The 9,833-nt window shown below is 67.0% G+C and overlaps 1 protein-coding gene across 1 annotated transcript; it reads right to left on the reverse strand.

The window, feature by feature from the left end:
- Positions 1-389: 389 nt before the first annotated feature.
- Positions 390-2,683, reverse strand: Foxf1 (forkhead box F1). Its single transcript, XM_090356995.1, has 2 exons — positions 1,669-2,683; positions 390-747 (listed from the first exon to the last, which is right to left on the reverse strand). Exons 1-2 carry the CDS (start codon positions 2,663-2,665, stop codon positions 587-589), a joined length of 1,158 nt encoding a protein of 385 aa, XP_090213121.1. The 5' UTR covers positions 2,666-2,683; the 3' UTR covers positions 390-586.
- Between the last annotated feature and the right edge of the window lie 7,150 nt (positions 2,684-9,833).

A 9,833-nucleotide genomic window follows, 5' to 3' on the forward strand; every position in this document is an offset into this window, starting at 1 on the left:
GTCGTCCCTTGGGCGAGGCCGCCGGCCGCTCACTTCTGGGCTCCCGTTTTCCTTCTCCAGACGACCAGTGGCTTCTGAAACGCAAGCTACGGGCGCCCTGTCCATTTCTGGCACGGGGTGGACTGGTGGGGTGGGGAGGGGGGGCATTCTGGCCCTGCTCCCCCGGTCCAGTCGAGTCGGCTCTGAAGGGAGACGCGAGACGTCCCCCTCCCTCCCCAGAACGTTAAAAATCAAAAGATAAATACGCAACCGAAAAAGAAAAGGATTTGATAATGGTGGGTGTCTGATCCCGCGTGCCCACGTCTTCCACAAGTCCTCGCTCACCGCCGCGGCGGCCGGGACCCCGTGGAATCATCGCCCGCGGGAGGCTTTCTTCCCCGGCACGGCAGCTTCCACCGGATCGAAAAGACGGCCAGGCCCCGACAACACCATTTTAAAGATTTGTCAGCCGGCGGGGAGGAGCGGGGAGGAGCGCGGGGCGCCGGCCGGGCTCCCTCTCCCACCGGCGGGTGGGTTTGCCCCGAGGGGCCGCGCTTATACCTCGAGGATGCGGCGGTGTCCCGCAGTGGCCGGCGGCCGGCCGTGCCTACATCACGCAGGGCTTGATGTCCTGGTAGGTGACCTGCTGGTGGTAGTAGGAGCCCCCGCCGGCCGCGTGCACCGAGGAGGACGCCATGGCGTTGAAGGAGAACACGAACTCCTTTCGGTCGCACATGCTGGGTGACTGCGAGTGGTAGCGCGGGATGCCTGCGGGAGGGACGAGGGCTGAGCCGGCTGGAGTCCGGCTGGGGCGCAGGGCCATGCCGCCCCCCCTGGGCGCCCCATCTTCCCCTCAAGCCCCACCCAGCTTTTCTCGCTGCTGCGACCCGGCACCGCCGGCCCCCCACTGAGCTGGGGGCTCAGGGCAGTGGAGGAGGCCCCGCACCTCAGTCTCCCACCCTGCCTGGCCCTGGCAGCACCCCCAACCGCCACCCAGTCCATCCTTCCAGGGCTAGGCCCAGGAGGTGACGGAGGCTTGGGCGGGCCATTTCTCTTCTCAAGGACGGGGATGTCCGCAGACCTGGAAACCTGGGTCTTGAAAAACAAAGCTTCCACCAGGCCTGCAGCCAGGACCTTGCCCAGGTCTGGACGCACACAGCCTGCCTCGGTCACACCCCAAATGCCTACCCCATGGCCAGACCCGGCTCCTTGGGGGCCCAAACCCCCAGCCAGGCCCCCCAGCCCTCAGGCAGGCTGGACCTGTGAGCTTCTGCCTGGGCTTGCTTGCTGGGGCCTAACTCTTCCCATCCAGGAAAAGCCGCCCGCTGGGGGCCCTGAGCCTGCTGTCTGGGGTCCCCCGGCTCCACGTAGAGACCTTTCTGAGGAACGAGGACACTTGGGGCCCCCAAGAACTTTGAGTGCTGGGGACCTGAAACTCTTCTATGAGAATGGGGCCTACCTGGTCAGGCTCAGGACTGGAACAGGGAGAAACACTAGGGAGTTCTCCAGCCGCCCAGCCCCTCACAGGGGTGGAGAGCTTCCCCAAGAGCCCTGAGAGCCCCCGAGAGCAGCGCCTGGCCAGCCCTCTCCTGGAGTCTGAGCCCCTGAAGCAGAGCTGGGCTCAGCGATCACCAGGCCAGCCTCCCGCCCAGGCCCGGCCTCCGGCCCAGGCCCGGCCTCCCCTCTCACCTTGGAGGTCGGCTGGGGCGTTGTGGCTGTTCTGGTGCAGGTAGGGCTGGTCCAGGGAGTGCGTGGAGAGGCTGCCGGGTAGGGGGTTGGCCGAGGGGTTGCACGGGGACAGGGGTTGCTGCTTGATGTAGGAGGCACTGCTGTTGAGGGCGGCGGAGGCGGCGGGCGGCCAGGCCGCGGCCGAGCCCGAGTAGACGGCGTGGGGCTCCATGACCCCGCCGGCGGGCGCGGGCAGCAGAGGGGAGGCGGGCACCGAGGCATCGTGGTGCGGGTACTCGCCGGCGGCCGCCGCCGCCCCGCAGCTGCCCATGTACGAGTGGCCGCCGTTGGAGGGCAGGTGGGGCACGGAGTGGCTGGGCAGTGCCATGCCGTCTACGTTGCCCGGCAAGTGGCCGTTCACCATGCCCAGGCCGCCGTCCAGCGCCAGGCCGCCGGGCGGGCAGGAGAGGCCGCCGGGCGCGCCCTGGAAGCCGTAGGTGTCCGGGAGGTGGTTGAAGGCCAGCCCGTTCATCATGCTGTACATGGGCTTGAGCGCCTGGCACTTCCTTCGGAAGCCGCGGGGCCGCCGGCGGAACGAGCCCTCCTCGAACATGAACTCGCTGGCCGGGTCGATGGTCCAGTAGTGGCCCTTGCCGGGCCGCCCCAGGCCCTTGGGCAGCTTGATGAAGCACTCGTTGAGCGAGAGGTTGTGGCGCACCGAGTTCTTCCAGCCCTGGTAGGCGCCGCGGAAGAAGGGGAAGCGGCTCTGCAGGAACTGGTAGATCTCGCTGAGGGTCAGGCGCTTGCTGGGCGAGCTCTGGATCGCCATGACGATGAGCGCGATGTACGAGTACGGCGGCTTCTCCGGCCGCCGCACGCCCGCGTTCGTCTTCTTGGCCTTGGCCGGGCCGGACGCCGCGGGGTCCATGGCCGCGCCGCCGCCGCCCCCTCCGCCGCCGCCGCCCCCTCCGCCGCCGCCGCCGTGCGGTGGCTGCTGCTTGTCGGGCGCCGAGGACATCGGGTGGCTGCTCCCGCCGCCGCCGCTGCCGCCGCTGCACTGCGCCGCCGAGGGCCGGGGAGGAGGAGGAGGAGGAGGAGGAGGAAGGGGAGGGGGCGGGGAGGGGGCGGGGGAGGGGGCCGCGCGCCGGGCCCGCCGCGCCTCTGCCGTCAGCGCGGCCGCTCTCGGGCCCGCCCGCCCTCCCCGGGAGCCGCGGCCCCCCCCCCCCGCAGCCTCCCCCCCCCGCACCCCTGTCCCCTCCTCCCGTCCCCCGGGCCCTTCCTCCCGCCCTCCCGGGAAGGAGCCGGGCTGAGGCCGCGCGCAGAGGCGCCGCCTCCCGGGCCTGCGGCCGTGCGCCCCCGCCGGGAGCAGCGCCGGGACCCCGCCGCCCGGGGCGCCCCGCTCCGCGGCTCCAGGCCGGGCCCCCTCGGCCGCGTCCCCGCCCGGCCGGCGCGGGCCCCCCCTCCCCGCGTGGCCCCTGCGCGCGTGGCCTCCCGCGGGGCGAGCAAGTGTGAGCGCGCCCTCCGCCCGCGCCTCGGCCCGGCCTGGGCGGCGGCGCAGGAAACGCGCCGGGCCCCCGGCCTTCGCCGACTCGCACGGCCCCGCGCCGGAGCGCGGCGGCGGCGGCGGGCACGGCCTTCCCGGCCCCGGGTCTCCCGAGTGGGCCCGCGGTGCTCGCCCCGCCCGGGCCGGACTCGCCGGACGCCGCACCAGCGGGCGGCCGGGCCGGACGCGGGCGGAAAACGAAAGCTCGGGGCGGGTCGCGGCCCAGCGGACCGGACGGAGGCGACTCAGCCTCCGAAGCCGCGGGGTCCCGGAGCACGCGGCCCGCCCCCGGGCGCGCGCGGGTTCGGCTCCCGCCGCGGCCGCGGACACGCGCCGCACCTACACGGGCGGACCCAGTGCGGGCGGGAGACGCAGAGGCGCGCGTTCCACGCCGCGCTCCGCACCGCGCGCCCGCCCTCGGGGCCGGCGTCCCACACCCCCGCCCGGCCCGCGGGCACCTCACGAGCGTCCGCTCTCCCTCGCCCCCATCGCTCACGCGTGTCCGGATTCCCTCCGCTCCCCCCCTCCCCGCACGCTGAAAATCCGCTTACTGCGCCCCAGGCCCCGAGTCCCCATTTTCCAAGCACAAGTCCTGATTTCCTGAGCGATGGCAGAGACCCTGGCAGGAAGTTTACACGGCTCAAAGTAAACACGTTCTGGAGGATTCTTTAATAATAATACTCGAGGACTCCGCGGGCGCGGGGGGAGTTGGCCCACTGCCTCCGTGGGCTCGCCTGCGGCACTGCGCGCCCAGCCACGTTCCGGAAAGCTGATGGGCCGGGGCGGGGAGCGCGGGCCGGGCGGCCCTGGCGCGCCGGGCTGCCGGGCCCAGGGCGGCTCGCACCGACGCCTTCCCCGGTAGGCTGGCGGCGCCGGCCGGCGGGCGAGGCCGGCGGCGGGACGTGGAGTCCGCAGCTGGGCGCAGGAGCCGCCGGACGCACAGACCAGGTGAGTGAGTGCGGGGCTCTCGCCGAGCGCGAGGCGGGAGTCCAGGGCCGCTCACGCGCTCCCCACCGCTGTCCCGTGGGAGAGGGGAAGGGAGGCGAGGGCACTTAGCGGGTCGGCGCCGACTGGCGGGCACCGGAGTCGCCGCAGGAGCGGGAGCGGGAGGCGTGCGCGGCGGCGTCCGCGCCCGGCCTGCGGCGCTTCAAAGCCCATCCGCCTCGGGGCGCGCAGACCCCGGGCCCCCCGCCGGCCACCCAACCCCTTGTCGCCTTGGGGGCGCCTGGCACGTCCGTGTGAGGAGCTGGGGGTGGCCGGCTTAGGTGGCCCGGTTGTCGCCACCTCCTCTGGCCGAGCGGGCTCGCAGCGGGAGCCTCCCCGCGGGACTCCACTGAGCCTGGGGGGGGGGGAGGATGGGCGCGGGGCGCGGGGCGCGGGGCGCGGCGCCGGGCATGCTGTTGTGTATTGGAGGCAGGCAGAAGGGCGCCGGCGGACCCACTCCCCGTCACGCAGCCACACAACCCACTGGTCCTTGCTACTCAGAGACCAGTCCTGGGCACGCGGGCCCCAGCCCTCCCACGGACCCACAGCCCGTCCTAACCACCCCAACCCGCACCCCAAGAGTCGAGGGGAGCCGCGCTGCACCCACGCATGCCAGCGGCGCAAGCGAACGTCCCCACGGCGCTACACCAGTGCGCAGGCGCCGAGGCACAGCTTCGCCCACCTTGTTTCCTCCCTGCCTCCTTCTCCCCCCTTCTTTGGAGGGAAGTTTCCGGGAAGAGGAGGGGAAAGTCGTGCACCGTCCCTTCGCAGTGTACCCGGCACCCCGGCCCCCTCTAAGGGAGCCGGTAAAATCCCCACTGCCCGGGGAGCCTCCGGTGTGAGGTGGAAGTGGATCTAGAAGGCGCGGGTGGTCACCTTAGGCCCGTGTGCGCCTGTGCGTGCGCGTGTGCGCGTGTGTGTGCGCGTGTGTTCTACCGCTAATTCTGAGGTCTGCTTTGCCCTCCCTCCCCCTGAAGTGAGTGGCTCTTCGTAGAGCCCCGGGGCTCTGGGTGCGAGTTTGAAGGCTTCTCGGCCTTGCTGGGGCGGGGGAAATGGAGTCAGAATTCCTTCTGGCTTCTGCGTGCTCCTTAGGCCTGACTGTGGGGGAGGGGGAGGTTACACGCCCGGGAAGGGGGCCACCAGCCGGGTGGCGGGGTGTTAGGGGTGGGAGGTGAAGGTCTGGGGGAGCCAGGGCCTGACCCCCAGCCCTGTGCCGCCCCCCCCCCACTTTGGAGAAAAGCACAGCTGCATCCAGGAGAGCGCTTCTGAGAACCCAGGAACCCGTCCTGGTCCAGGGGCGCCTCGTGAGGGTTCCCTCAACGCCGCCTCTCCTGGGTGGGGAGCAGAGAGCACGGCTGGGATTCCCTCTCCCTCCAGCGAGGACAGGTGTCTCCGCTTGGCCGCGGAACCAGCGCTCCAGCCACTGCCTGGCGCCCCACGCTCCAGGGGCCAGAGACTCATTAGAAAAATCAGTGTGTTAAAATGACCATGAAAACCACCAACTCCGGGACAGTCAGAGCCTGTGAAGTGCTGGTGGAGACACCCCACAAGCTGCTGCTAGCGCTCCTGGCTCCGCAGGGTGAAGTCCTTGGATGAAGGACTCACCTTCTGGGCCCTCGGAGCCCAGGGCCGCCTCTCCGTGGAAGACTGGGGCCCTGGCACGTGCTGCACGACTCATGCGCAGAAGCGCCTGCGGGGTCAGCACCTCCCACCTTTACCGATGTAGCCTAACGGATTCTGAAACGGATTCCGGTGTGACCGCAGCGCCCAGCGCCTCGGGAGTGGGGTGCCCCTGTGGTTGGGGGACCCCCTTCTCTGCAGGCCCCCAATCCCCTCACTTTGGGGTGCTGCTTAACCGGCCCGTGCCTTCTTTTCCTCAGCCAAAAAATGGAGCTGACCTCCATTTCCAGGGCCATGGGGAGGGCTGCCCCCCCCCCTTGGTGGGGGAAAGCTGGGACCTCAGGAGCCAGAGGCAGAGGGACAGTGGGAGAATTACAGGCCCGGCCCATCTGCAGGTCTTCGCTTCCGGCTTAAAATTCATAACGACCCCCCATTTAGCCCAAATCAAATCTGCGCCCCAGGCGTCCCCAAATTGGCGAGGGGCGCGTAAAGACAGACCCGCTTGCGCCGTCTCCACTCCCCAGGACAAGGTACTTTTACTAATTGCTTAAGTGAAGCCGCCGGGCCGCGAGCGCGCGGTAACCCGAGCAGGGAACCAGATCCTACCGGGGCTGTGCCGGCCGGCTTGCGGGCGGGGCGGGGGCGCCGCCGACCACCCACCGCGAGGGCAGCCGCCCTGCCCGCCGCCCCGCACCGCGTGAGCGCCGGCCGCTCCCCCGCGCCCCCCGCCAGGCGAGCTCCAAATGGAGCCTCAAGGTAGGCAGCCGGGAGCCAGACCCGCGGTGGGCGCCAGAGGCGGGGAGGGGCGGCAGTGGGGGGGGCAGGCCAACCCCGCAGGGAGGGAAAGCCCCTAACCAGAGGCACAAGGGGGAGATAGCTGGGGTGCAATGGAACTCTTCTGTGTGCAGGATGATCCTAGAGGAGTTAGGGTGCAGGGACGGGGCGCTGTGCCCTGATCTTGAGGGGATTTCGTATCCTCCGACTCCGGCGATGGATTCCCTGGGCTGCCCAGTGCAGAGGTGTGAAACGCACTGTGAAGGCTGGGCGTGTGGAATGGTGCAAACACTTCTGACAGTAGCCGGTGTGCGTGGTTCCCGAGTAGTGAAGGCTGGGCATGTGGAATGGTGCAAACACTTCTGACAGTAGCCGGTGTGCGTGGTTCCCGAGTAGTGAGGGTTCTGAAGATGTGAACAAGGTAACCTGTTGTATCTGGAGAGCACTGGAGTCAGATGTGAGGCTTTCTGCACACGCTCGTGTGCCGCCAGCGCCCCGTTGGGGGGAGGCATGCAGGCTGCCTGCCCTGGCGCAGGAGACATGGACGCGCTTGCATGCACCGCATGTGTGCAGTCACAGGGGCTCGGGGCCTGCAGCCTTGAGGACCTGAGTCCAGTTGATACCACAGACACAGAATACCACAGGGGGTGGCTTCCTGGCTCAGCCTTCTTTCTGCACGGAGGCCTTCCAGGTAGCAGAGGCTCCCTGTCCATTCCCAGTGCACCCTGGCTGGGGAGCCGGGAAGCTGACCTGTGTGGAGATAACAGTTTAATTGTCTCTGGGCTGTGGTGACTGAGGTCTGCCTGCTCTCCCCCCCCACTGAGGATCCCACCAGCTCATACACCTCCTGCCACCACCCTTCAAGGCTGGTTCTGCCCAGGAACCAGCGGGAACTCAGTGACATCCATTCCATAGCAATGGGAGTCTCTGTGCCTGCTCTGGAAGGGCCAGGGACCCGAGTTATGATGGGGTGTGGGCTACGGGATGTGAAGATGTTTCTGTCCTTCGTGGGCCCATGGCAGAACTCCCTATCTGCGGGTGTCACAGAGAAGCTTCCAGGATGAGAGAGAGTGGGTGCTGCAGAGAGGGGCCCCAAGGCCCCCCGGGAGGCCTGGCTCAGGCTCCCTCTCGCCTTTGTGGGAACTGACCCACTTGTATTGGTCACTCATCACCCAAACGCCAACTAGGGTAGTGTGGGTAGCCGGGAGGAAAGGCCAGGGAGGCGGCCCCGCGCCCTGCCCTCCCCAGCAGGAGTTTGGGGCCCCACAGTGGCAAGGACTGCTGAGCAGTTTTTCTCTCTGACATTAGGAGGCTCGTAGTGTGATTCAAAGACAGAGCTGGAAAGGAGGGTGGGAGAGAAAGCAAACATGATGGAAGGAGGGAGAGGGAGAAAAGAGAAGAGGAAGAGAAAGATGAGCTCACCCAGCTCCTCCTGGCCCTATTACCTAAAAGCACACATTTTCCATGACGCGGTTCGATGAAATATTTGACAACATAGCAACCCAGGAATTTCCAGCTCTCTTCCCTGTGAGATTTTTGGGAGTTTTCTGGCATTAGCCGGGCACAGCTTCTCCAAAGCCCGGAGCCTCCGAGCCGTCAGCTGCTTCCTTCCCATAAAGGCAGCCCGACACCCCGCATCCCCTGCTGCCCGCCCCAGGCGTCTCACGCGTGTTTGTGTGTTGTGTGGGTAGAGGGCTTCCAGAACTTGTTTCTGTCCTGGGAAGGGAGGGGCCTGGGACGGGGAGTGGGGGGGGAGAAGGAAATGAGTGAGTTTCAAAAATATTACATTTCAAGGCGCAGGTCTATTTTTCAGAGCAAGAGCAAGCTGTACACTAAGTAGGACACACGTGCAGCCGAGAACGGAGGGTCTGAGTGTGTCTTCAAAGACAGGGATCCCCCAAGAAGTGTGGCCAGAGAAGCAAGGGTGAAAGGGGAGTGTGGCTGCACTGATTTCCTAATCAAAACCAGGGATCCCCACCCCCCAACCTGCGGCCGGCGTGCAGGGTGTCAGCCCTCTGCCGGTGTCCAGCCTCCCCGCTCTGGAAGTGGGGTCACCTGTGGGGGTGGGGTGGAGAACGGCAAGGTCGGGGAGGGCAGAGGGGGGTTCAGTGGCTGGGGATTTGGCCGCGGCAGCAGTCGCGGCAGCTGAGGAAGGACGCAGCTCCTCCCCTCGCCCCCAGGTCCTGCCTTTCGCCCCAGCGGGGTTGCAGCCCTAGCGTCCACCCGGTGTGTGTGTCTCTGGCTTGGCCCTGGGCGCGCAGACCAGCCTGCTCTGGCATGGTGGGGGTGAGGAGGGCCTTGGATCTGCTGTGGGTAGCCTGTGGGGTACATTCAGAGTGGAGATGAGGAGTCAGAGACTTGGGGAGGGTTTCCACAGAGAACTGGGGGGAGCAGGGGCTACAGGAGCCTCGGCAGAGGTGGGGGCCAAGGCCAGGCAGGCAGAGTGCACTGACTGGATGGTTCCAAGGATGGGCTGGGGTGGAAGGGGTTGGAAGTGCTCAGTTCTTTCTCCGAGGTCTGCCCTCACCCCGATTTAGCAAGCAGCTTGTGGAAGAGGGGTTCCCAGAGGGAAGAGAGCAGTCCTACCAGGGGCTTTGCTGCGAGTCTTGGGCAGATGCTTGCATGGGGTATCAGTGCCCACCCACAGAGCTGACGGCGGTGTGTGTTGGGGGGGGGGGAACAAACACCAGAATTGAGCTGAGGGGGGGTGTGGAGGGTCAAGCTATCATAAATTCAAACCATGTCACAATTGTTAAGTGAACAAACGTGGCCATGAACATTTTAGAACTTATAGTCCCAGGCCTCTGTGCCTCATTTTTCTCAACTTCAAAAAAGAACAGGGTGAGACCCTCTTGTGGGTGGTGGAGAGGTCAGATCGTTAGCAATTGCTGGCTGTGGTTGATAGTCCCGGGTGACTGGTGATTGTGGCGAGAAGGGGCAGCTGGTGAAAATCTGTGGTACCAGCCTTTGGTGGCATGAAGCAAGCGGGGAGGTGGAAAGTCGCCTGGAATTTGGGACACCTTTTCTGTCAGGGCTCTGGAGAAAAGTGCAGGCTCAGGGGGCTCTGCTGGGGCCCATCCGGAACTGGGAGGGCCAGTGTGGGTGCCCTGTCCCCTGCCTGGCTGGGCTGAGCCATGGACAGAACCCTTTAAGGGCTCCCTAGACCTTTATGGAGCTAGCCACCTACTTCCTCGCCCAGGAGCTGTGATGTGTGGGCAGCCATAAGAACCACTCTGAATTCCAATTCTCTGTCCTCCTTTGCATG

This window comes from Megascapheus bottae, chromosome 24 (assembly GCF_031878675.1).
Source record: "Megascapheus bottae isolate mThoBot1 chromosome 24, mThoBot2.hap1, whole genome shotgun sequence".
NCBI classification, from domain to species: Eukaryota; Metazoa; Chordata; class Mammalia; order Rodentia; family Geomyidae; genus Megascapheus; species Megascapheus bottae.